This window comes from Dermacentor silvarum, chromosome 5 (genome assembly GCF_013339745.2).
Source record: "Dermacentor silvarum isolate Dsil-2018 chromosome 5, BIME_Dsil_1.4, whole genome shotgun sequence".
NCBI classification, from domain to species: domain Eukaryota; kingdom Metazoa; phylum Arthropoda; class Arachnida; order Ixodida; family Ixodidae; genus Dermacentor; species Dermacentor silvarum.
In genome coordinates, this window is record NC_051158.1 from 93,604,751 (window position 1) to 93,632,553 (window position 27,803).

The following is a 27,803-nucleotide window of genomic DNA, read 5'->3' on the forward strand; positions in this document are numbered from 1 at the left end:
GCTTAGTATGCCTTGTTTTCATAACAGGCGGCGAAGCTTTTGGAGCTCTGAAGATTTCTGTAAGACTTGGAAATCCTCTTAGTATTCCGTTTTCCCATTAATCCCAGTGTAGGGTAACAAACCGGATACTCGTCTGGTTGACGTCCCTGACTTCCCGGACCTCATTGCTTTCTCTCTCTCTTTCTCTCTGTAAATCTGAGCAGTAAACTATCAGTAGATGTTCAGTGCTTGTTTTCGCCTACTTCTCCTGTCTCGTGTGCCTTCGCGCTGAAGTGGCGCCACGATGAATTCTGAAACAATGCGCGAACTACAATAGCATATGCGCTATAACCGTCGAAGAAACAGTTTTCGATTGCAGGCTTTACAGGAACAGCGGATACGTCCTTATTCATTCCTCATTCGTTGGCTGTATTCCGAGTGCGAGCGTAGTCTTTGCCAACGACACCAGCGTTATCGCTTTATTTCTGCGTTTATAGTGTTTGCACCACGTGTGCATATGTGGCACTCGCAGTATATGCGAGAAACCTACAAGAATGCATACGTGCTTCGAGTTTTTCACTCCGAAATGTCTTTCCGTAGTGAATTCACTCTTTCCTCCTTTTTCTGTCTGTTTCGTTTGCAGGAAAGCCCTGTGCTGCAAGATGTCTGTCGAGCTAGACTTCTTCCTCGACAGCACTAAGAAGTGAGTACATATGGTACACTTGTCTATACATACTATCCAGCGCGCATGTCTGCCAAGCGGCAGAGAATGACTTTGGGCTATAACCACGTGTGTTCATGCTTTATGATTAGAGTGTGTGAGAGCTTAAGTCCAAGATTCGAGCGTTCGCTCTCTTATTAGAGGTTGTTACTGTGGTTGTTGCTTCAAGACATGGTTACCCACGCAGGGTATCGGTCTCACTGTATTGATTGAAAAGCGCACCCAACGAAAGACAAAAAATTGGTAAAGTGCAAACTGTCAAAACGAAGCATTATAGGCAACTGCTTTGTCGGGTTAACCGCCGTACTCGTGCGCCAACCTCATCACCTCGTTGCCGTCTTTAATTTGTAGCTTCGCAGAAGTACGTTGCCCTATCACCTCAAATATTGTGAATCTCTAGTCGAAAAAAAATGCGAGAAAGGTTCGGAGGTGCGCACGGACTGTTCGAGTGTGATGTTTCACGCAGCAAACATGCTTCATCATTCTCATTTCCTAGTGCTCGTATCTGCCGCTAGAGGGCGGCCTCAACAGTATTTTTTTTTTCATTCTACTTTACATAATTTATGATAGTGCCTCCGAGACACTCAGATACTTCGTTCTTCTTTCTTTGGATAATTAAAGAAAAATGAATACGCGTCGATGTCGTTGCCTCACAGGTGCGCCAGTGATAGGTTGCTGCTTTTGTTTAATGCGTTTTTTTTTTTTTTTTTTTTTTGAGGCAGCCAATCTAATTTTTCGCGCGGTTCTCCGGCCGCACCCCTCTAAACGCCTGTCGCGCGTATGCGGCGTAGATATAGTATATAGAAGCATGCCTGTCGTCTAGGAGCGAGCCGCTCAATTAAACAAAGAAAATAACGAACCGAGCGTCTTCGCCCGCTCGTTAAGATGGGAGCGATGAAAGAAAGACTAAAACGGCGAAGTTGGCCAGGTCCACGGGAGTCGAATACAAAATGACAACGGGGCAGCCCCGCCGAAAACCGCAAAAAGTGGCCGCTCATGTGGCTATAGGCTGCACAGGCTCTGTAGTACTATACATACTCTGTATACGCAGAACCCTGCTTTCTATAGCATCTCATCGTTTATCACGTGCTCTGCGAGAACGAGCGCCTGGCTTTAACCTTCTTGTTTAGCGCACTGCCGGGGGGCTTTTTCTTTTCATTTCGAAAGCGAAGAAGAGAGATAGATAGATTAGCCAGAATGAGAAAGAGGGGAGGGGGCAACACAAACGGCAGATGCCACGGGATCACTTGTTATATATATCCAGCGGCGGCTGTCTGCGGAGCCGGCCGCTCCCACGGAGTCATTGCGCATGCGCTTAATTGGCAGCGTGCTGACTCCTCTTCGTTACACGCACCACGTGTCCTTTTCTCGCCGTGAGCTCGGCGTCGGCGCGTTGTAGAAGGCTGATGAATCGCCGGCTGAAAGATGGCCGAGAGAAATATGACGCGTCAATCGATGGTCTTCTCCTTCCGTTTTGCGGGGCGTGCGTGCGTTTGTAATTTGTTGCGCGGAGAACGACGGAGTTCATTTCGCCAGCTCTCGCCGTGCCACTATAGCTCTCATGCTTTTTGCTCTGGTCTAGAAAAATAGCCCACCTTTTCGGCGAGCTTGTTCCACAGCACGTGATGCTCTCTCAACGGGGAGCCACATTCAGTTGGGTGTCCGCGGGAGCAGTCAGTGGGAATGTCTGTTTTACTCTCAAAACCTATAATGTATCCTGGTACGTATCCCGTACCCGTTATACTGTGTACCAATGGTGGCGTTTGCGAAAAGAACATGTCTGTTTGGCCGAAAGAAATTGATATCCAGAATTCGGACCAGGCGATCTTTGCGTCCCTAGCTGTGTCTGTGTTTCTTCATTAACTGCCCTTTTCTTTTTTTAAGATTGAATGTTAGGCTTCGTGCAAACAGCTTTGTCTTCCTATATGATTGTCGTCGTTTTGCCATAGATGCAAAGTGTATATGCCTTTTGCAGACAAAAGTCTGTTTCCGGTGTTCTATTATTCGAGCGGTTTGCTATTAAGAAGCTGGTAACCATGCTTCTGCAAACTAACTGTAAAGTTATAAGCCTGAAGCATGTCTATAGACAACTACAGGACACAGAGCAAGTTAAGTGGTATCTGCACAAGTTAGCCTAGCGACAGTCTTGGAATGCTACACCACTTGAGACGATGAGGAGTGAAACAAAGGGAGTGAGAAAAAAAAGCACACACACACACACATCATTTCGACAATTATATAGCCCTCAAAGAACAAGATCCGTAGAGTTTCTAAGCAATTATTTTATGAAGATTATTACTGGAACCTATATTTTATACGTCAGTAGCACAGCGAAATGTTACAGTTGATTGCTTTTCTGATTATTTTTTTACAATTGTCATTGAGTGCTTCTTTCAGGACACATCTGCTCAGTATATATGTACGCCAGTAACAGACAGGTGACGTCGTACTCAATGGTTTGCTGGAAAGGAAAAATTGTCATCCACCTGACCGTAGCACGTAGCTACAAATGGAACTCGTACTCGGAGAAAGCAAACTTCGCAGTTTAAAAAAAATGTATTCTTTCGGGGTTCGAACCCGTGACTAGCGCATTTCTGGAGCAGTCGCTCTATACTATCTGAAGTAGCCAGCGTACGGAGCTCGCAGGAGCGAGGCCGAATTAATCGGCAACCGGAAGTTGCTTCCGGCTTCGAACCCCACGGACCAGGACAAATTTTTTGTTCTACTGCGAGGCTGTTTTTCTGTGAAACCCTTACGGGTTTCCTTTGCACACCTTCTTTCTTCGGTCGGGTTAATGACAACTTCTGCTTTTGCGAACCTTCCTCCACCTGGCGGGATTCCGCGGAACTAATCTGTCGATGGCTCGCTGCGTGCGAACGCGTTCGCAGGTGGATGTGCCACTTCGACGACGACAACTACGTCAACGTTCCGCGGCTGGTGAAGCTGCTGCAAGAGTACGACCCCCGCGAGGACTGGTACCTGGGCAAGCCGTCCATTCGGCAGCCGCTGGAGATTCTCGCCAGGGACAACAGCAAGCCGCAGGTACGCAGACATCGGTCACGCACTGCTCGGAAAGACAGCGGCCAGCACATACCTAGAGTGACCCAAGCTGGCTCTCCTCTCATTAATGGCCAGAAACATACTAACCGAAAAGTGGAGGGAAAGGGTCAAAGCAAGCTATTGCGTTAAATGAAATGTTGTTTTGGGGACAGGTATGGAATGTTCTGCAGCGGTTATTTGTATAGCAACATAACTGTCAAGCGAATTATTCGCAAAAATAATCACACGCAGAGCGTGCTAGCAAGGCATTCTCTTCTTCTGTCTGCTTGAAGTGTTCGCACACAAGCCGATAACGATTGGTGGCATGACGTCTTGTGAGTCTCGTGAGCCGTTGGTTCTGCACTTAACCCGGGCCGTGTTACTGAAAGACGGGCGTACAAACACGGACACAAGAATTAACGACGAGGGCAACACAAACGCCGACAATTAACCTGAATGGTTTCACAGTGGCGTAAAAAAGAAGGGGAACACAAAACTTGTATGGGCATGCTCAAAGGAAGGCAGCACCAACCCGCCAATCATGCACACATATATACAGGCATTCGCGAAACAAAACAATTTAGGCACAAAGATTCCTCTTTGTACAGGATAATCCCGGGATGACTTATGCGCGTTCTATACCGCTATTAATAATTTGCCACGCCTCCCACGTGTCCACGACGCTTGGCGATGCCTTCCTTTGAACGTGCGCAGGTAAGTTTTGTATTCTCCCCCTTTTTACGCCAATGCGTGAGTAAAATTTTTTGATTGATATGGGATGGCCCTCCGGCTTAGAGCGAGGGAGGGGCAATTAGGAAAGGGTTGAAAACAGTAGCCGCCTCGCAGTCCGGCTTCGTACGCTAAGTGTCACAGTGACATCAACGTGCTCCGGACGTCCAGTCTGGGCGGCCGGCTTAATACATTCATCCAGACAGTGCCACCCTTCAGTTCATATAGTCGCTGTTTGTGTTGTCCTTTTAGTTCCTTCTTGTGCCCGCGTGTTTGCACGCCTGCGTTTCAGTAACACGAGTCCTTAACAAATCGCTCTGCATTCAGTCGTTCTAAACCTAATCTCTCTCTTCCCCTTTGTTCTCTCCCACAGAGGAAGATCTCTTTCTGGTTTGCCACGGGCGGTGCGGGCTTCTGCATCAGCCGCTCGCTTGCGCTCAAGATGCTGCCGCTCGCCGGGTGAGTCATTTTGCTCCGGATTTTGTGCGTTTCGACGCGCTTCTGGGCCCGAATTCACAAAACGTTCTTAGGTTTGAATTGTTCGTAAGAGAAATTTTTTTGCCAATCCTGACGCTGGACACATCATTAGCGAAGGCCAATGGCAGGAAGCAATTGCGAAAGAAAAGCTTTGTGAACTCGGCCCTTGGTGTTTTTATGTGTCGGCACACCGCGTATCTTGTCCCGGTGAAAGTACGCGCGTGGGGCGACCGCCTCGGTCTGGAAGCCCCTTACTGACATCTGTGGTCCGTATAGGCGCAGTTGTAAGCTTGACAGTGTACACATATAGAGAGGGAGGTGTTTTAATGAGTAGAATTTAAAGGAGGAGAGGTGCGACCGAAAGAGCGCGTCTGTGGCTTGCTATCCTTCACCGAGGTAATTAAGGTGAAAAGGGGAGAAAGATGGCAGGTGATGATGGAGTGAGTATGCGCGAGTGATTTGGTTACGTTAATTTAATAAAAAATTGGTTAAGTGAAATTCCGCCTATACGACGGTCCCGCTCTAACTGAAGTCGCGCACTGAATACTTTCTATAGTTTTGCACTTCCTCAGCGCAGGTACTGCTCACTTTATAAGAAGGGCGGTGCTGACCGTAGCGACTGGATCAGCTTTTTAAACTGTTAGTTAACTCCCGGGGCCGACATTAGCGCGTAGTAAGGTGGTGCTTGACTAGCCCAAGGGGCCGAAGTAGAGTGTTGTCTGTTCACACGCATGCACGTACAATCACGCACGCACACACGCACACACGCACACACGCACACACACACACACACACGCACACACAATCGAAGTGCTTACACGCCAGCACGCACACGCACAAATTCAACGATAAAATATATTACATAGCCAACTTACTTTGTTACTTTCGCGACGGCCACCGTCCCGACGCGCTGCAAGTTTCAGGTAACCGAGGGGCTCCGTATGTGGGACCTATCCTATCATTGCTCTCTTCTATGCATGCACGTAAATAGAGAAAAGAAAGAAAGAAAGTGGTATCTCCCGTCAAGAAGCACGCTACTGGAGCAGGAGGAGGGGCACTGACTCGACTGGCTGCGCCAAACAGCGGCGACCATTCCAAAAGATCTCACTATACCTTTCGGAACGGGGCCGTTGTCCCCCGTCGATGCAGCCCGGCATGAGGGTCTGGAGGAGGACACGGGAGGAGGAGGACGCTGCTGCGGGCAAACGGGGAGCAGGTGGTCTATGCTGCGGACGCCTGTCACTTTCCTCTCGGCGTGCGCGTTATGTGCCGAGGCAGCGCAGCAGTCTTGCATGTCTGAACGCCGGCGCATACACAAACAGGGCATGTCGGCTGCGTTTCTGCGAGCTAGTACACGCTCGGCAGCTATATACGCTCCGCTTCTTGTTTGTCCCTTGGGGTTCAGCTCAGTTGTCTGCATCATACATGTGGGAAACGAATGAGTATAGGAAGTCGTGTCTGAACGTTCCTGCGTACAGTCTTTCTCGAACGTAAGCGAGCGGCTACGTTGCCTGCGACGGCCGGGTTGTGTGCAGGCTATTTAAGTGAGATCCTGCGGCATGCCGTAAGCGCTAGCCCCTGGCAAGTGAAAATGACTCTCGTGATATCACCACCCAGAGGTCTGAAACAGTGTTAGAACGTTGAATGTCGTTGAAGCCAACACTTGGACGAGGGGACACCCTTCACGAAACGTTGGCTTCGGCGACATGACTTGTTCGACCACTGTTAATCATTTAAAGTCTGCATCTGCCCGTCAGCTTCTCTCTTGATCCAGAAGGTGTGGTTGTTGAAAGCGCCATCCGAACCGCACCGCAGAACAGAAAGCAATAATTTATACGGTGTGGATCCCTATGCTTTAGACTAGGGCTGTAACATTTGGATGGTATATTGGTGAGGGGAGGGGGGGGGGGGGGACTATACAGTTTCGGGCGCAGCTAACTTTCCCGAGGTATTTTGTCACAGCTTCGAGCACACGGCCTTAGAAAGCTGTGAGTGCGCGCGATGATGGTTATATGTTGCGTTACGCAATAATCTTCTTCGTAGTTCGACGCGCTGTTTTGTAGCAACTAAACAAACGCCGCTATACAGCACAGTTGCGTGCATTACTTTAGTTAGCGCCGTGCTGAATGAAGAAAGAAAGATTGTGAAGACTGAAGGAAGAGAAGGTACCTTGCGTATACACAATTAACAGTCGGTATTTCGTAAGACAGCCAGTGCACAACTTTCACAATGACAAGTAGGTGATCTTGAGGGGTCGCGAGCATATAGAGGGATGCGAATTTAGCGGCTGCACACTGCAGCTGAGCAACCAATAGTATTCGCATGATGTCACACACTCCATATCGTTGTCCTCTTCACAGCTTCCGATGTGCTGCTGGATATAAAGATGACGCGCAGCTTTTCACCGTGCTGGCTGTACAACGATGTGGCGGCCTCGATGACGTCAGCGCGTCTACCCCCTTATGCGGCCCAGTCACGGGGTGCACCGCACTGAAATGCGCACGATTCTGTCGCAGTACTGCTCGCAACTGCCGGGGTTTACCACGCCACAATCAGAGCGATGAAAAAAAAAAAAAAAAAAAAACCGGGAAGAAAAGCTCTCGGCGAAAGCGACGAAACCGGCGAAATAAAGGAGTCGGTGCCCTTGAAACAGCTGCGCTTGGGGGTACGCCGTGAGCACGGTGGGGGCGCTGGCCGCGAAAAAGCAAAGTAATAAAACGCTTGTGAGACCGCGAAAATGGACGGACAGAGAGAGAGAGGGGCAGGAGGCAAAGAAGGTGGCCGCTTCTTGTTGTTTGGGTGGCAAATATTGCGGTACACGGACAACAAGAGGGAGGGGGAGGGGCGAGGAAGGTGCGGGACGGGGGGGACTATGGGTGAAGGCGACGGGCACAACGGTGCCGGAATTCACCCGGTTTGCGAGGGCGTTTGGGGGGAGGGAAACAGCTCCGCCATTAGCGCCACCTGCCGTCTCCCTCGGGGTTTGCGCAGTTCTTTTTGTTTGATGGTCAGGGCAACTCAGGGAGGAGTTCCAGCGGCTCACGACCCCACTTCGCCTCCCCCCCCCCCCTCCCTACCCCCACTTTTGCTCGTCATTATACCTGTACAGGAGCATACACACACACTAATCTCGAATGTAGCGGTAAGTTGAGGGGGGAAACCCCGGAGACGCAACCACCGTTTCTGTGCTGACCCCCTGCGCCTCAGCGCCAGCACAAAAGCGAACGGGGCCCGCCCGGGACCTGCTGATGTGTTTTTTTCTTTTTTTATTACACGCGCAATCTGTTTTCAATCAAGTCTTCTCACATTATACTTCGTGCTGCGGTTCCTGCGCACGCGAGATTCTCGTACTTGTGCGTGGTGCGCAGCTGATGTGAGCTGTTGCTGCCGCCATGTATTTATGCTCCGTTCGTGAAGCGAAATCGCGTTGCATATGAGACGGCCGGTGGCGATTTATTCCGCACGCTTTGACCATGAGCCGGCCTTCGTTGGCCTACAACGTAATAATTTGACGCTAATTTGACGCGTCGCGTTGAGCTGCGCTAGCGCATCGTCATCGCGCATTCGGTCGGCGGTTTCATTCGCGGTTCCTGATGCTGGCTTACTTGGAGCGACTTCCGCCCGTGACGAGCAAGTTCGATATCGACAAGAACGGCAAGCGTCACCGCGATGTTGTTTGCCGACTGCATTATCGCCGGTTTGGCCGCACAGTATAGAACGTTTCGGCCAGTAGCGTCTGTCCGAGGATACCGCCGTCGTTTCCTACATGCATATACATTGTGTAGGGGGCGTGTGGGAACTAGCAATGTTTATATTTCTCACAACATGGAATGCTCTTTCAGGAAGGAGCCGGTATTCTTAGTCGATCCTTTTTCGTGGATATCACGTTGAGCGAACGCGGATTGGCTAAGCTAACTGGCCGAACGTACGTCGCCCCAGTGAGGCGTCTCACCAGAGGCCACGTCAGTCACGCGTAAGTGAAAATGTGGCCGGAAGGGATCGATCATACGGAACCAGCTGACGGAAGAGGATTAGCGTTCCTAAGTCAGCGACATTGAACATTGGGCACGCGGAGTCTTATGTTTTGGTTCTTTTGTACTCAGGGTCGAAATGGTCTTACTATTTCTAAAGCTCGCGTATTTTTTCTCTCATTTCAGAGACAGCGTTTGGCGCTGTTCGTTTGTCGGGCTGACTTAATTAATCCCGTGGTGTAACATACGCCGCCTCTCGTTAAACTTCACTTGCAGCGTAACTGCCGGCGCTATTGTTCCGTTACTCATTTCGCTGCCTAGAAAACGCCACGTGTAACTGCATTCTCTAGAGCAAGCAGGCGGTGGATTGAACAGGTCCGAACGGTTTCATTACAGCCCTTTTCACGAATCGTTAGTGCTCTCCTCTCGGCTCGCCGTATACTCTGCGCTAAGTACACGTATTTCTTGCATTGTTGCGTCCCGAATCGGCCGGGCGCATTCTTTCATTGTTTTCCATCGAGGCAGGCCCTTTCATGAGCGTCGCTCAGACGGCGACAGTGCCAGACACCGACGAGACAGGCAAACAAGCGCCCCAACTCGGCAGTGCGCATTCTTTGAGTGCTTCCCCCGATTCCACCCCCTTCATCAGCGGCCGCCTACTTGGCGACGCGGCCCGACAGTGGCATGCGACGTTCGGACAAAGCTCACCTAGAAGCTCACGAAGCTTGCCCCCCTTCGTTAGACGCGGGGATTAGTGCAAAGGCCATTCTCCCGACCCGGGCAAGATGACCGTCGGAGGGCAAGAAACAGGTCACCGACTTTCGTGGAAGGAGTGTCAAACCCCTGTTTCCGGATTGCCTCGTCCTTGCTTCGGAGGTGCAACATTGGAGGCGGAGTTCAGCGAACAAGACGGCCCGTCTGATTGGCCGCATCAAGGTCATCTGATTCCCTAGTCGGGTCAATTAGGGAAGACCGATGTTTTATAAGGAGACACCTTGGGTGCAGTGGTGTGTCCTGACGAGTTCTGACATGTGCTCAGACATGTAGTGAGCTTAGACTTTCAAAGTGCTCCCCCATGGAGTGGGCTTCGATATTTGGAGCCACTGTAAATATGTAGAATAAACCCTTTTTTCTCTCGCTCTTACTCCCGGACGTACTCATCCCTTTGGCTGAAGGATCACCGGCCTAAACGCTACCCGAGTCTCAACAACCCGAGTCTCAACAAACTGGCAGCAGCGGCGAATTAATCTCAGACCCGCAACAACGGATGGCAGCGCTGAGATGAAACGCCAACCCGTTCGTAACAACTGGTCGAAGCGGTGGGATAAATCCTCACCCCGGTTCGCAACAAACTGGTGGCAGCGGTGGGATGAACGCAGCGCAGCATGACTGCACGGTACAGGGTGAGTGCCTGGCTTTGCGCTTGAGTCATCGGATCTTTTAGCCTAGACTTTCTAAAAACCGATGAAGCGTGTACAACTGCCCATTTGATACTGTGGTTGTTGCGCATCCAAGCAGAAAGCAGCTTTCAGCATAGATCTGAACCAGCTACTAAAGCCAGACCTCATTCTTGTGTCGGAGTAATTGGGAAGTGGAGAACTACCGTAATTGTTATCATTTAAAGGCGGCCCAGGATTTTCGTCTTCTTTGAATTGATTCGATGCGGTGGAGCAGTACTTGGGGACTTGGTGCTACTTCTGTGTGTAGGCATTTGGTTTTTGCTATATTTTCCAGGCTTCAAATTCTCTTGGGAAAACAGAATTGAACCGCTGGTAGTTTTTTTTTACTTGCATTGTGATTTGTGCGGGTTTTGCAGCAAGTATTGTGGAATAGCTGAGCCAAAGCCTAAAGTAGTGACCATGGACCTCATGAGTTTGACTAGAGCTAGCTTGTTGCGTTTGTGTGAAGAGCTCGACGTAGAAATAGAGGATGATAAATCAGAAGCCGAAATTAGAGCAATTTTAGAAAGCAACAGTGATCAGGAATACTTTGAATACTTCGGCAACTCAATTCTAAAAGAGCAGGAACAGGAAGCAATTGAGCATGAGCAGGAATTGAAAAGACAGGAATGGATTAAGCAACAAGACGAAAAGATCGAAGCTCTAAGACAAGAGATTGAAATAATGGAACAGGGTTTTGAATTGGAGGAACAGAAATGTCAGGCACCCGCAGTAGTAGCGCACGGAAAGTGCAAACAGGTAGCACGCACGGTTCTACCGATGGTAGAAAAAGAGGCTCATCCCCGTGAGCCTAATGTACCATTAGGCTCACAGGTGAGGCCAGATCCGTAGACCGTGACGTAGTTCTTGAGGAGCCCGTTAAGGGGGACCGTATTGAGCGCGACGAGATACTGTGCCAATGGAATACTAGAGAAGCAGCTAGGCCAGCTGTGGACGATTTGGCACAGTTATCCGGGGAGTACGTCGCGAAGGTAGCTCTTGCAGAAGCCCAAAGTGGCCCCGAGTCGTCAGACAAGAGCGCCTGTGCAGAGTCCAATCGGTCAGGAAAGTGCTCGAAAGCACAATTTAGGCAGGGCAGTGCAGTTGTGAACAGCTCCCATGTATTCGAGCTACTTTGCGGAAATGAAAATAGCTGCATTGTCCCTGAGTGTTTGAAGCTCTCCGCCAGTCGAGATTGCATTGAAAGGAATGATTTACCCGCAAATCATTCAGACTGTGCGGTTGAGATAGAAATAGTGACCGATGAAATAAGTGCCGGTCAGCACGAGATTCAAGCGGAAGGCTTGCAAATGAGCACTAGTAAACGTGCTAGGATGAAACGGCGTCGCAAAGTCGGGAATGCGGCAGACAGGGCAACGCGGCCGAACAAAGGCGCTAATCCCAGTGAGGAGCGCAGTCAAAGAGTTAGAACGGCGCGTGTGTTCCTTGGAATGTTTCCGGACAGGGCGCGTCCGAACCGCCGGACGAGAAAGAAAAGAAAGGTCCGATCGGCGCGAAGGTGGACAAAAGCGAAGGTGGCGCGGAGGGGGCAATTATGTTCCCCCTCTTTGGGTTCTTTTCGAGGTGTGTTAGGCGTGACACAGGAGAGCGAGCCGGTACGGCGACGCGAGTCGGTCAGGCGCGGCAGCGAAGTCGTCGCACGGCGCTCAGAAGGCATGATGCCTGCTTGTACCGTGTCGAGGGTGGGCAGTGAGGAGATTAACCTACGTGCCCTTTGTACAACCTCGTTGACAAGACAGGCTCTCAGACCGCGCCCGCCTCGAGTACGGCTTAAAAGATATGGCGCCACCATAAGCTACTCGGACTCAAAAGCGACTCAGGTTTTGCGGAAACATCATTTTGTTTGTTGGTTTCTTTATTTTAGTATTTGGTTAAACGTTTTAAGATCTCCGGAATAGAGATCATTCCGATTTGCACGTTTTGAGCATTATTTAAATTGTTTGTTTTAGACGCTCATCGATACTCAGAAAGAGATGGTTCGCTCGAGTTAAAATTTTTGAATATTTTTTTCAACGTGTCATTCTTTTTTAGGCAGATAGGCTTATTTTTGTATGTGAGATACGCTTGCAGTGTCAGGTCCAGGCTATTTGTTCGAAGCCTGTAGTGCGCACTTGATTATCACATCACTTTTTAGAAATGTTCGCGAGTCTTGTAGTGTTAGCGTGTAACTTAAGCAAGATTTTTCCTTTCTTGTTTCTTTAGTGTATGTCCTATATGGACAAGAGGAGGAAATTGTTAGTGCGTGATTCGCACGTATTACATCTGAGTTTGTCCGCAAAGTTAAAGCGACTCTGACAGTACATCCATGATGCAAATGTGGCTCGCAATGGCACTGTACTATGTGCGATACCAGCGGATGTAAAACTGTTCATCGCGTTTGTGCTGCGTATGATATTTCATTTATCCGTTATTTAGAGTATTTTCGAGTATTCTACCTTTGCTCTCTGCAGCACAACGATATGGTTTTGGTGAACTTAGAGGTTCATGAGAACTCGCTTTGGCGGCACAAAATTTTGGGTCCAAATTATTGGGTCAAGCGAAGCCTGGTGGATTGAACGGATTTCGGGCGCTTGCACACCGTGCGGCACTTGGTCACTGGGAATGACTCTTCCGTATCGGATATTGCGAGAAGGTTGCACAATCCTGATCTAATCTTAATATTGTGGGCTTCAGCGAAGGTTCAGTGATTTGATGGCTGTTTTGGTGCTATTATTAGATAGGGGCAGGCGCGTTGATTTGCTCGCTAGACCCGATGGCTCTCGGTGCGAGCACGGCGCTTTCCTGTGCCCTGTGGTCGTGTGTGTGCTTGTGTATTCCCAGGGAGAAGACCACAACGAGGTTAATGCTGGGACCTCATGCTCGAGTGTGTCATCGGCCATCATTACAAGAGGAAACCACGAGCTCTCGACCAACCACCGACGCTTCGGGCAACCTGACAGCTGGTCACCCTCAGGTCGGATCTTCCGGCGGGGGAGGAGTCTGTTGCGTCCCGAATCGGCCGGGCGCATTCTTTCATTGTTTTCCATCGAGGCAGGCCCTTTCATGAGCGTCGCTCAGACGGCGACAGTGCCAGACACCGACGAGACAGGCAAACAAGCGCCCCAACTCGGCAGTGCGCATTCTTTGACTGCTTCCCCCGATTCCACCCCCTTCATCAGCGGCCGCCTACTTGGCGACGCGGCCCGACAGTGGCATGCGACGTTCGGACAAAGCTCACCTAGAAGCTCACGAAGCTTGCCCCCCTTCGTTAGACGCGGGGATTAGTGCAAAGGCCATTCTCCCGACCCGGGCAAGATGACCGTCGGAGGGCAAGAAACAGGTCACCGACTTTCGTGGAAGGAGTGTCAAACCCCTGTTTCCGGATTGCCTCGTCCTTGCTTCGGAGGTGCAACATTGGAGGCGGAGTTCAGCGAACAAGACGGCCCGTCTGATTGGCCGCATCAAGGTCATCTGATTCCCTAGTCGGGTCAACTAGGGAAGACCGATGTTTTATAAGGAGACACCTTGGGTGCAGTGGTGTGTCCTGACGAGTTCTGACATGTGCTCAGACATGTAGTGAGCTTAGACTTTCAAAGTGCTCCCCCATGGAGTGGGCTTCGATATTTGGAGCCACTGTAAATATGTAGAATAAACCCTTTTTTCTCTCGCTCTTACTCCCGGACGTACTCATCCCTTTGGCTGAAGGATCACCGGCCTAAACGCTACCCGAGTCTCAACAACCCGAGTCTCAACAAACTGGCAGCAGCGGCGAATTAATCTCAGACCCGCAACAACGGATGGCAGCGCTGAGATGAAACGCCAACCCGTTCGTAACAACTGGTCGAAGCGGTGGGATAAATCCTCACCCCGGTTCGCAACAGCATTCACTTTGTCAACAGGGGCCAAATGGAGGTTCTATGTAAGTTTTGCGGGGTACTTTTTTTTTTTTTTTTGGTTGTTTGCCGCGCGCAGCGGTATGGAAGGCGGTGTTCTGCCGTGCATTCTTCGAGAGCGAGCGCGCCTAATTGCGCAAGGATTACGTACTACGATAACGTGAAAGCTTCGTTTCGTTTCCCTTCTCGAAGAGACGTTTGGGCGTATAGCAAGAGTCGACCAGTGTGCGTTGTTTCGAGCTCGGGGACCAAGAAAAGGAGGTCTTGCTTAGGTGAGGAAACAAACAAGCGAAAAAGGAGACTGGAGGAAGCAACGTCTCCCCTCTCTGCAGTAGCGCCGAAAGCGAAGAAGGGGGGGGGGGGGGGGGGGGGGGGCGATGGAAAACAGAAACTCGCAGTCTTAGCAGCCATCCCACGCAGTGAACCACGGAGTTCACCTCATCATTTCCAAAAGGAACCGTGGCAGAGGAGCGGGGGGGGGGGGGGGGGGGGGGTTAGTTTAGGGAGCGCTTGCATGCGTGCAGTGAGCGCGAGTGCATTTCACTTGGCCGCCGCCACTGCGTTCCGGCTGGGCGCTCACGCGATGCGGTCCGCACGTTCCTGAGAAGCACGAATAGCACGCGCATGCCAGTACCATCAAGCCTGAGACGGGCGAGCGAGCGAGCAAGCAAGCGCGACGCCCTCTCGTGCTCGACTATGGCTGTAGGCCACGTCAGGCACGGGGGAGGAACGCGCAGCCAGGTGGGCCTGGTTGTGGCCGCGGTGCACGGAGGGAGGCAGCGTTCGCGTTCGGCACGCAATGCGAACAGCAGCATCAGCGCCGTGCACGAGAGTCGCGTGCAAGCGCTTGACTTCGCCGTGGGGGCAGGAATGCATTATGCGTGCTTGGTTTATCCGTCGGTGCAGTTGGCTGTGGAGCAGTAAAAAGAAACTTCCTCGGAGGAAAAGGTTGAGGGTGGCGTGGTCGGATGATGCGTGGCGCCGACCGAAAAAATTTCGCTGTTCGTCGTCAAGCGGTGTCCGGTTGACCTCCGGCGATCTCGCGTGTGTCAGCGCGCGCCTTTTTCCCGGAACGGCCCGACCCATCCGCAGTGGGAGGCCGCAGCGAATGCTGTCCCAACGGAGGGATGCATCCGTTTTGCGGCGGTCATGTGCGTGCACGGTCGTTTGGTCAGCGTGCCGTGCTGCGACCGCGGTGCTGCCAGGCTTTAAAGCTTAGGAGGGATTGTGTACAGTGTCTTCCAGTAAAGAAGAAGATGTGCCGGGTATAGCGCGTTAACGGCATGGTCAGGCACACATATGCAAACCACGTCCGTGTCTTTTTTTCGATTGAGACATTAGCGAGCGCGTGATAAACCTTCCGTGTCAACCCAAGATATGCGCAGATCATGCCTTGCGATTCGTTGGGTGGCTTCAATTTGGTGCATGGAAATAAGCAGAGCAAATAGGCAGATACGTGGTCATTACCGATTGCAAGTACACTCGCTTCCTACAGAGGGAGCGAGAAAGAAGTGGAGCTTGTTGTCAAATTATGAAGTAGCAACAATCTGTAACTTCTTCTGTAACATTTGGCGATCTGTAACTAACTTCTCATAGGTGGTGGAGGAAAAAGGGGGGGGGGGGGGGGGCGGCGGCGGATGGGATGGGTAAAATAGGACTCCGCTGTCAGCTTGTGGAACGCCTTCAGGGTCCGTTTTGTCTTTTCAGAATTCTCTACAAGAAAGAGCCGTCAAAACCGCCATCGATATTATCTGGGTCTTGCAATAACACGTCTCCACAAACATCTGACTGGACTTCCCTTACGCCCCGACCCGCCGTGTCTGCGAAACGCGTCATTGACAGGCACAGCTCCGGTAGCGAGAGTACTTGAGGGAGGGAGGGAGGTGGGGGGGAGAGGTGGCGAACAAAGACGGCAGCCCACGCTCCCCAGCCGTCACGGTGTATACAGGTGTGGCTCACGCGGCACGATCCAATCTCTCTCGAAAACTGACACCTCCGAACACAAGTGGCCCCACGTGCGACGACGGCCCTGCTCATTTCCCACGCTGGAAGGAAGAAAATTGCATCTCCCAACTACGGGGACAACAGGCCCCGGTGCTACCGCTACCGTGCCGGGCTTTCGGAGGCCTTCATTTTCGCCACCGTCACGACGCTGCTGAAGAAACGCGGGAGGCCGGGAATTTCTTTTTGACAGGAGGTCTTCATCATAGAAGCACTGTCGCTGTGAGTGAGACAGGGAAAGGAAAGAAGACACCGAAACTGTAGAGTCTTGTAGAGTGTTCAGGCCTGTTCGTGCCTTGCTGGTCGTCGTTCGTGTTTTCTGCTCGTGCAAGATCTCCGCCTGACAACAAAGCGTGCGCCGGATTCTCACCAGCACGCAGCAGCTAGCCGATAGTTGTTTTCCTCTGGAGCACGTCGTGACTTTTTGTCCGGCTGAGGCCTGTAACTTGCATCCCCTATAACGCTAGAAGCTTGCGGTGTTGTTATTGCTTGGCGCTGAGGAGAGAGACATCACGGCTGCTGGAACTCCAGATCGGCCTAATGATATGTGTTACCATGTAAGAGCGACCTCGCTTTCTACAAAGCAAAAAAGAAATGAAAGAAAAGCTTAGAAGCGGGGGCAGCTGGCGGTTCCATCCACATTATTCATGCACGCGGAAATCGGCTTGGGAGCGAACCGAATCGGGAATGTTCGTACAACAAACCACGCGATATCACTATGGCGTGCCTCTTAATCCGATCGTGGTTTTGGCACGCAAAACCCCATAATTTAGTCAATAACAACAGACTTCAAGAACGATTATTTCCCTGAGCTGTCTTAGGGTCTGGATAGGATATGGTGTCTTTCAAAAACAAAAGAAAGCCTTCAGTCGGGACGCCGCATCGCAGTAGCCGCGAGCATAAATCGGGATAAGTGCTCATCCCACGACGCTGTCAAAGGCTACTGAGAAACGTAAACGAATTCGAAGTGACGTAGGACCGGAGAGACGTCGATTCGTCACGCTGTGTTGAAGGACGCGCTCTCACGTCGAGGCGCAAAAGTCAAGATCGCATGAGTTGATAGAGACGGTAAGCCGGTGGCCGCAAAAAAAAAAAAAAAGCAAAAAAAGTCGGGCCGACCGCTGGCAAAAGAAAATCAGCGCGTCTAGAAATTACTCGAGAAGTACACGAGTGGATAGGAGGGACGTCTCAGTTGCTTTTTTTCATTAAATGGACCAGGAGAGAGGGAGAGAAAAAAGAGGGCTGGAAAATCAAGACCTAAAGAAGGACGACAAGATAGCACTGAAGTCGGCCGCGGTATGACCGCTCAGGTCCGCCACAAAAGACAAGCCGACACGCGATGCTCTTTTCAGAGCTCGTCAGAGCGGCGGCGTTTGACACAAAGATGGCTGCCAGAGAGGAGGTAGGGTGACTACGGTGGCGGCCTCTCGCGGGCATCTCCTGTCGAAAGAGTGACGAGCGCTTTGGCGGCGGCGGCAATTCCTGAAGATCGAGCCGGCGATTGGCGGTGGCAGGCGGTCTGACGAGGAGCATGGCGAGCGAAACGTAGCATCTCGGACCGACCCCCACTCGAGAGAGTCGTCTCGTCCTGAACTGTGCACAACCCGCGCGCTGGAGGGCACACAACGAACTGAGAAACAAAATGGCCGCGGCAACCGCAGGTCGTCGTCTGCTCCGCGTGGCACTGAGCGGCTCCTGGCGGGGAAGGGTGGCAGACGACGGTCGTGCAGTGGCGGCTGCGTGATCATTTGACTTTCAGATTCGGCTGCCGCGTACCGCCTTCCCCACTCGGCTTCAGTTTCAAGGGCGGGCGAGACAGTTGGGAGGAGGAGGGGGAGGCGACGTTCTCTATGTTGCGGGCACGAGTTACGAGAACAGTAAAAGTGTTTCGCCTCTCCGTGACGCCGTAAAGTTCGTCTGTGCGTGCGTGCGTGTTTATGCCCAGCCTCTGCTACGACTGGAAACGGCATCGGTATGCGCGCCGCGGATGCCGGCTCGTGCCGGCCAGGCAGGCGGGCTGGCCGGCTCGCAGACGCAACACGACGTGCGTCCATCAAACGTCTGCCGCATCGTGGTCGGCGTGAAGATTCGTGATCGGAAACCGACTGAACAAGAGACAGTGACCGCTGCTGCTGTGCGCGCTAAGCACGTTCCGTCATTCTTCGTCGGCATGGCGTCACGTCACGACGTGGGAAAAAGTGAGCTCATTCCCCGATGCGCACGGGGATATGTCGAGCTCGTTTGTTGCACTTACGGTGCTTGGAGTTGCACCCCCTCCCCTTCCCATGTTCGGCTCGGTCCTCTGCCGGGAAGCGCTGTGCGTCAAAGCGGCCGCCGAGTCAGTGACACCGGATAGGTGACGCAACAACTCACGCGGGCTTCTAAAACAATGGCGCAGCTGTTGAATGTCGTGTCATTGCTCCTCTTTTCGCTTTTAGCCATTTGCTACCCCTCCCTTTGGAGGACGCTTTCGGGGCCTCTTAGCTTTCTTTAAGGGTTCCTTAGTGAGGAATCGTATATCTCGCGTCATGGATCGCTCAGTGTGTTCTTTGCTGAGAGTAGTGAGTCGAACACCCGCCGTGGTGGCGTAGTGTCTATGGCGTTAGGCTATACTAAGCCCGAGGGCGCGGGATCGAATCCCGGCCGCGGCAGCCGCATTTAGATGGGAGTGAAATGCAAGAGCGGCCGTGTGCCGTGCATTGAGTTCAAGTTAAAGAAACTCGGATGGTCGGAATTAATCCGGAGTGCTTTACTACAGCGTGCCTGATAATCAAAACGCGGTTTTGGCACTCAAAACCCCAGAATTTAATTCTCAGTAGGGAGCCGAAGGAGTGAAATGTCGCTGAGGGGGTGGCGACGGGATTAGCAGCGCGTTCTTGCAAGAGAAAAGTCCAAGCAGTTATAGAAGAAACCTCGAAGCTATCTCTGGCTGTCGGCCACTTCTCATGTTGGTTTAATGCGCCCTCGTTCCTTTTGCATCTGCAGTGCACTTACTCCGTTTGACCCATTTATCATGGAAGGACTTACATGTTTACTTCGTACACGCTGCTTCTGTTTCGCTTATTTCTCTTTTCATCGTATTACCAAGTAGCTGCTTCTTCTTTGACTACTTGGCTTTACGGTCTTCTGTAGTTTCTTGCCTCCTCACATTATATAGGCTTGCTGTGCCTCCTCTTGGTTTGAAAATCTGCTTTCACTCGAACGGCTAGTAAAAGAACGATAGCTGCCAAGCGTATATGCGCAGATTTCATACACGCAAGTTGCACGACGCGTCGCCTCGCGCAAAACAGCGTGGTCATTACCATTTGAAGAAACGTTTATGCCGTATACAGCCTCCTGGACAGATCCTGAATTCTGCCTTTTTTACGAATAACTCACGTTACCAAAGGTTGTTCGTTTAAAGTCATAATGTAACTCATAAGTTACCCACTAATGCGCGGTTTTCTTTGCTTCCCAGTCTTGTCGTCGCACTGCGTTGTCTGTGTAATACAGTTTTTGTGCCAGATGTGTTACGCAGACTGCCGTACAGGCATTTGTATTACAAGGGGAACAATGCGTCTCGTTGCTTCTGTTAGATCATGTCAGATAATTGGGTCTTTTCAGCGAACCTTGGACCTGTATCATGCGCAATCAGAACAATGCCAGCATCTATCGACAGGGACCGCAGCCGCGTTTCTGTCAAGAGCACTTGCGACTCAAGTTTGCAGAAAAAAATCGTCTGTACCCATATGTGAAATGTGGCATTGCAAATGACTTCATAATTACTGTTCCCGTTCTATCAGCTGTGTTAGACTTCTCCATCGGGCCGCCACTTTTGTTGACCTTGTTCGTCGTTATCCTGTTAAATATGCGCCGCCGCCCAAGTCTGCTTGCTTTCAAGAACACTTTACGAGAGCGTCTTCCCATATGACCCGAGTATTCCAGTTCTGACCTATTGAGTCCCCTTTATTCACTGACACCGCGCATTTTCGGCATTCAGGAGGCGCTTCTATTACGTTATCCGTCGTGAGAGCGCATTCTGCTCGGACGTGTCTCCTTTAACGCGAAAGCGTTAAGGGCCCCGTGTCGCAGAAAATCCGGTGTCGGCGCGGGCTCGCCGGCGTCGTTGGCGGAAATTATCATCCCGAACCACTCCGACCGCGCAGGCCCTCCGCGTGGCGCAAGGCGTTAGTGAACAAAATTGAATTTCTCAAGGTAAAATCTGTCAGAAAAATCGTAAAGTACGACTTCACACAACCTACAGACGTGATAGCTTCGGATTGTAATTTGAATATACGAGAAGAAAACTTGATAAGCAGCCAGGGATCTTTGAATCATATCGCGTTCCACTCTTAAAGACGAAGCTTAACCGTCCTCCAATTTTTTTTTCTTTTCGTTTCTTCCGCATGGCGATGCATTAAAATCAATATCTGAAACACGAGGAATCTGCGACTACGTCCATCCTTCGATGTATTTTTTTTCTTGTCTCTTATAATTACTTCGCATAAAGATAATGAATGACTCGTTACAGCGAGCCTCGTCGCGAGCGTCTAATAAATTTCATTCCCGCTCACTTCGCCCCGCCTTTTTACGCGCAGCATCACCGCGTTGCGCGCACTATCGCCACGCCGAACGATTAAAGCGAACGGAAGCGGTGGCGCTGCGCCGCGCAGAGATATAGTGCGGGGAGCGGTGCTGGCTCGAACGGTCCACCACCGAGGAGGAAGGTGTGCACGCCCTCTTCTGGCTATAGCCTGGGCGTTGGCTATGCAGTATAGGCTTATCTCTCCTTTGCCTGGCCTTATAGTATCTGCTCTCTCTGTTTGTTTCATTTTCAATCTTTTTCAACGAAGGCCGCATCGCGCAAGCGCACGTCCAGTTTCGAAGGCGACCGCGTTCAATGGTTATAATGACCGGACAGCTGGGGCGAAAAAGAGAAACTAATAATGGACTGGGAGAGAGAGAGAGAGAGAGAGAGAGAGGGCAGCCTGGTATATGCGGTGGCTGTTTGCTTGGTTCAATTCCTTCTTTAGTTCTATCGCACCGCGCCCGCGCCCTGCCTAATTGACCTCTCTCTCTCTCTCTCTCTCTCTCTCTCTGCTGTGTTTTCTTTTTCATTAAAATTGCGAACTGCTACCTACCTTTGATCCTGCTGTATCTTAGTTTTTTTTTCTTCGCCCGTCGATTGATTGCTCCAGTTCCTTATGCTTCTCTTTTTACCTACTTCGACCGCTCCCCTTATTTTATCTGCGCGGCTTATCAGCGGACCTCCGCTGGACACAGCGTCCCCTAGGGGCTTGGCCGACGCCGATCGAGTCCCCGTATATAGCGGTCACCAGTCTTCATATCTTGATTGTTCATTTCTTTTCCTCCGTTCGAAGAAACAGTCTAACGGTGGGAGGGTTCGGCCCGGAGATCTGTTCCGGTCCACCAGCTGCTTCTCGGGTGATTATAAAACAAAATGGACTGAACGCTCCGTATACGAGGTAAATGCAATCGACGTACTACACGGCCGCACTAGTGCGCCTATTATACGCTATCCAAACCGCCGTGGTCGCGCAGCCCAATGGACCGGGACGCGGACGATATCAGAAGGGCGTCTATCCGTTTCGCTCTGCTATGTAGACGCGTGCTTCGGACTTTGCAAATCGGCGGCAGCTGTCGGCGGGCGGCCGGTGATTATATTTCTTTTTCGAGGCTGCGACGAGGAGAAGCGGCGATGCAGTGCGCGGTGTGGCAGTGCTCCGAATAATTCGTGTTTTTTTGTATTTTTTTTTCTGCGCGCGCGTTTTATATTTGCTTTTTTATGTCGCTGGGAAGTTGCCAGGCGACGAGGCGCGGTGGCCTGCTTCTTGCGGCTGGACTGGCGTGTGGCTCGTGTCTGGACACGTTCGTTGTCTCGTATGCGCACCTGCCTTTGTGTGTGCGAGGGATGATAGAGAGGGGGGGGGGGGGGGGGTAGTGAAAGAGCGAGCGAGAGATACGGAGAACGAAAAAAAAAAAGTGCATAATGAATGATCGCTACACGAAATCTCGCGATTTACACAAGGGCAGAACGCGGATTGCGAGGGCCGTTGTTGCGAAAACGGGGAGAAAATAAAATGTGTAATCGGTCGCTCGCGCGCTCGTTGCGTTGCGACCCACATTTGAGTCGACATCGCGTCTCGCCCACGTTGTTCTTCCCGCGCTTTATGCAAGAAATGAAAAACAAAAGGATCGGAAAGAAATGTTTGTGGCTTTGTGGTTTCGGGATTAAAGTAGGTGAACGCAGATGCTAAGCATCTTATCTGCCTTTGGCGACTGTGCGCGGACGCGTTTACATGGATGCGACATTATAGCGTGTACCGCGATCTTTGTGGTGCATCTAGTTGGGATAAATGGTCTTTACGGAGTTTAACGGCCCAAAGCAACAACGAGCTATCAGAAACGCCGTAGTTAAGGGCTGTCGTTCCATGGCTGATGCCATGCCAGGTGCCGGGCGAAGGAGGGTTCCAGAGCGACGTCCGAGCGTTGACGAAATCGTGTTTTACGTACAAAGTAACGTTTGATGTTCGCAAGAAGGCTCCATGATTATGGAGCACATTACAAGTCGGAGTCTCTACATCTCTCACCAACCCCGCACAGTACCCAAGATCCGCTTTTTTTATTATTATTATTTTAGGCGCAGCTGATTTTTCCCTAGGTCGGTATACGAGGGAATTCAATGTCCTTGTCGCGTCCAATCGGAATGATGGAACTGTGCGTGACATCCCACCCAGGATGTCGCACTAACCCGCCGCACTCCGGCTCTGATGTGCAAACCTTCGAGCCGCCCGCGGCCTACGATGCAGTGAAGATGCAACTGCGTGTGAAACAGTGGTCGACGCTGATCCCACGGAAGTCGTCGACGTTGGCTCTCCGTAACGGCCAGCTTGTAGCGATTTACAGTCGCTACCGCTTCCAAGGAATGCGGCGTTTGCTGTCACCTTCGAAGGGATCTCCTTTGTTGGCCGTTTGGAGAGGTAACGCGACCGACGTCCCGCTTCAGCTTGGGGTGCCAAAACTCGTTTCCTTTGTCAGCTCTGGGTCGTCGAATATATAGGCGCGGTCAGTTATCTTGGCTGGTTTCGTCGCTGCTGCTCTTTGGCGTCGAAAGGACGGTGAAGCGAGGGTGGATTTCCAAAGCTGTGCGCTCGCCGGTGAAGCATCCTTTTCTCCAGAAGGAACGCCAGGGATAACAGGGCACTGGGTTGATTTTGAGCACCAAAGCTTCTCTTTATTTACTCTCGCGTCTGAACAAAGTCGAAGTTACTTTCTTTAAATATATCTATAGCGAAAGGTCTGTCCTTGGTGTCGTTGTTTGTTGCCTTATTATGATACGATTAACAAAATCGAGCTCCTCGGTTTCCCTTCTTCTCTCGTTCACAGTGTGTGTGTGTGTGTGTGTGTGTGTGTGTGTGTGTGTGTGTGTGTGTGTGTGTGTGTGTGTGTGTGTGTGTGTGTGTGTGTGTGTGTGTGTGTGTGCGTGCGCGCGCGCATATCATATCATGATAGCATAATAAGCATACATATCTTCGCTTGCAGAGAGTCAATGTGAATTCCGCCGTATAACTTACTAGAATTATCTGAAATCGCTCGGCATCGCAAATGCGACCTTCCTTTCACCAGCAGTGTACGGTAAATGGTATGCCGTTTACATTGCATGCTGTGAGAACGGCCTCTACGTGACTACCACATGCCCCGCGATCCTCCGGACAGACCGCGCGTGCATCGAATTCCATCGAGAAAAAGCGGAAGTGACGGCATATGTATATATACGCGCAGACAGGATGTGACATAAATGTCTGACAGCCGCCAAATAAACTCCCCTAGATGAATGACCGCAACAAACTTCCCAACGTGGAGCGTATAACTAGATAGATGATTGAGAAAGGAAAACACGCAGTGCGAGCGGTTTGTTGTTGCTCACGAGGCAGTATATAAATTGCCGGGAACGAACTACCGCGTTGACTCGCATGCAACCCGATCCCGCATCTCCCTCACATCCGACCACCAGTCCGACCACAAAACAACCAGGAAAACGGGCGCAGGAGGAAAAACAAAAAAGCTATTCGCTTTAAAAGAGCCACATCGCAGGCTGTCTCGATGGATCAGACTGACAATCGTCTATGTGATATATGCCGAGACTGTTGGTGAACGTTGATCGAACAAGGGATGCCTCAAGCTGAAGCCAGCGTGTCGTGTCAGAGCTTCGCAGAACGGTGGACAGTGTCCGAGTAATAAATGTCTGTGGAGCCGACGTTTCGACTAGGGGACTTCGAGTCGAAACGTTGGCTTCACAGACGTTTATTACACGTACGAACGCTGTCCACCTTTCTGTGAAGCTCTGTCTTGTTGAAACGTTGTGTTCTGTACTGTCACGTTACAGGCGCGAATGACTCAACATTGGTGGTTATGAATAACGAGGATTAATTTAGCTGGCATATTTTTTTCTTAGGTCCCAAATGACTTAAAGTTGTATGGCTCTTTTCGAGTTTCCTATGAACTAATAAGCTGGACCTCGCACGGGCTAACCGTACCCCCATATTTTCCTCCATTTCCCTTTATCTATTCGTCATATAATAAAATATTTCTTGCTGAGTCGTCGTGATATATATATATATATATATATATACATATATATATTCTAAGAATCTCAATTCCATCGCAGGCTCGCTATCGTGCGTAAAACGCAGGTGCTTAGAGTCGAGTAAACGCGGTAGTTTTGGGGCGCCGGTGTACGCGCCGCATCCGGGTGGCTCGACCGCGGCCCAACCCAGGCGCGGACCTCGAGCGCCTGAATCACGTGTCGGAGGTCAATTTGATTTCCTCCTCCGTTGGGCGGGGAGCATCAGCTCGCCTGGGAAACCGAGCGACGAGATGTATAGTGACGCCCGCTTGATTGGAGCCGTCGTTGACGCCAAACCGACACCTTGTTAAGCTGGCGGATGGACACGCCCTGAGGATGGAAATTGATCGTTGTGTTCATTATTTTTCTTTTTTTCTCTCTAAACCTGCTAGGAAACGGCACTTTATCGAGAAGATCATGGGCGATTTATATATGTATAGTTGCGTATACACAGAAAGCGCGCAGACATCAGGGGGGGGGGGGGGGGGGGGTATTATCTAAGTGTCTACTTAGTGGCCATGTCCGTTTCCTCTGCTGCTGAAGTACTGATTGGCTGCGCTAGGGTGCGCGTGAGAAGGAGACAGGCGCTCCCAACGAAATGGACATGTCCACTAGATGGACACTTGCAGAATGGACACTTGCACCTCAGAATGGTGTGGTATTTATTACATCGCGGCTTGTGCCACTAGGTGGGACTAATCGTTCGTGTTTTAGTGCTTGTATCTTGCTTTGATTGTGAAATTTAGAGCAAGCTCTTATTTTCGTGTGGCGAATGTGGTACACAGGTTACATCAAGCCGTTTACAGCAAGTCATTCGTAAATTGAATAGAAGACAAAAAAAGCGGCAGGCCGTGAAGGAATTGGGCATGTTCTTTATATATATATATATATATATATATATAATCAGCTAATATACTCGTGAAATATCGAAGCAAGAAAGTCGATGTTTCCGTGTTAGAATCACCATCTTGAAAGCATTTTTTTTTGTTGGCTTTTGCAGGCGTGGGAAATTCATCAGCATCGGGGAACACATCCGGTTGCCCGATGACGTCACCATGGGCTACATTGTGGGTGAGTAGTCATATGTCCTGTAGCTGAAGTGTGTGTTTTCGTACCCTGCGGCAGTTGTTTGGCATGCAACTGTCTTAACTGGAGCATGCCGTGGACGAGGTGTAATAGCGCACAGTGCAGAGGCCGAATCCCTGTCATCGCGGCCAAATTTTTGGCGTACTCGTGGCGGAAAGAAATCGTGGCGGAAAGAAAAAGCTCCTAATTTGCCCAGACAACAAGAAAGGGGCACTGGATAAAGCCGCAAACGGCACAGGTGGCTTCATGTGTGGACGCGACTGGCTGACGATTGTACAGCAGCTGACGCTGGGTCCTGCCCGCGTGAAACCTCGCGCATCTTCGCAACTGGAACAAATAAAAACGTTTTGTCGCTGCTAGGCTCTTCGAGGAGTATACCGACTCATATTTCCCACGTTGTAGAAACTTTACAAGATGCCCCTCGGTCGTAAAATGATTATACTTAGCTGGTGTGGAGGTCGGGAAACGCTTCTGTGTTTAATTCGATGCGAAAGCCAGTTTGCAAAGGCAGACCTGGCGTCATCGACATTATCGTTGATGTCACCACACGCGGCAAAATTGGCTGACAATGCTGGGTACGTAGGTTGATGCTACGCGCCCGCCGTCGCGCGAACGTATCCATGCCAACGTATCCATGCCAACGTATCCATGCCAACGTATCCATGCCAACGTATCCGTGCCAACGTATCCGTGCCAACGTATCCGTGCCAACGTATTCATGCCAAGGTAACCATGGCAACGTATCCATGACGAAGTGACGCATCCACCTAGCTCCTTCATGAGTACCGTAACCGAAACGTGGTTCGTAGATATTTAGGGCGTCCTGGTACTTGCCATCATTTTTTTATGCGGATAGGCGATATCCGATCCCCCTGCCCGATCGAGGGCTCTCTCTGGGTAACATAAGCCCTACACCTGTCGCGCTCCGTCGATGCGTAACAACGCGCGTTTTCTGAGCTTACTCGAGCGCGGCGAGAAGAAGCCAGTACGTGGCCGCCGGTGGCGCGGGCGTGCGTTCGCCACAGTTCGGCGGCTAAGCCTCACGGACGGTTGGATTTTCGCCGTCGCCTCTTTTGTCGCTCGGCTGAAAGTGCGTCGTACTTGCGTGACTGGGGGCCCGCACTGAGCCTTGCTTCTTTAAGGCCTCAAATGCCTCATCAGACGGTGGCCTTGAAAACGCGGCGTGCGGTACAGAAAGTCACGTGAGCTCGCCTCGCGCAGAGACACGCTCGTGCCACTGCTCGCGCGTTCGTCGTCGTCGTCTGCTTCCACAGCGGGTTCCGATTCCGCTCATTATGCCAAAAAGTAAAAGTTAATTAAGACAGAGTTAATTTAGGTACTCGAACCCACGACCTTCGGTGGCAGTCGAACCAGCGAGTTTATGTGGGGGTCGAACCCACGACCTTTGGTGTCAAGGCGAAGTTAATTTATACAGAGTTAAGTCACTCCAACCCATGACTTTTGGTGGGAGTCGAACACGCGACCTTCGGTGTTAATTAAGGCAACGTTAAGTAAGGCTGCATTTAATTAAGATAGCGTCAATTAAGGCACTCGGACCCGCTGCCTTTGGTGGGAGAAAACAAGTAATGAGAAGTAACAACGCATTCGAACGACAACGTCAAGTAATTTAATGAAGGTCCCTTGAGCGCGCAGGCTTTCACCTTCGGCCTCTTTGGCGTATGCTAAAGTGATTTCAAGTTTTTTTAATTTTTATTCTTTTTTTTCCCTGCAGAGCACCTTCTGAAGAAGAACCTGACCGTGGTCGAGAACTTCCATTCGCACCTCGAACCCATGAAGTTCCTCAAGAAGGAGGCCCTCAGCGACCAGGTCAGTGAACGCTAA

The 27,803-nt window shown here is 50.9% G+C and overlaps 1 protein-coding gene across 1 annotated transcript; it reads left to right on the top strand.

Annotated features, from left to right (window-relative positions):
* On the top strand, positions 1-27,803 carry LOC119452506 (fringe glycosyltransferase-like). Its single transcript, XM_037714614.2, has 6 exons — positions 1-59; positions 623-682; positions 3,589-3,742; positions 4,842-4,927; positions 25,876-25,946; positions 27,694-27,803. The coding sequence occupies exons 2-6, from the start codon at positions 642-644 to the stop codon at positions 27,801-27,803; spliced, it is 462 nt and encodes a 153-aa protein (XP_037570542.1). The 5' UTR covers positions 1-59; positions 623-641.

Excerpts from the sequence above, each read along its gene's own strand:
- LOC119452506 (XM_037714614.2), top strand. The coding sequence starts at position 642 with ATGTCTGTCGAGCTAGACTTCTTCCTCGACAGCACTAAGAA. Across the intron at positions 3,743-4,841 it reads GGGACAACAGCAAGCCGCAG|AGGAAGATCTCTTTCTGGTT; the intron begins GTACGCAGACAT and ends TCTCTCCCACAG. Across the intron at positions 25,947-27,693 it reads CACCATGGGCTACATTGTGG|AGCACCTTCTGAAGAAGAAC; the intron begins GTGAGTAGTCAT and ends TTTTCCCTGCAG.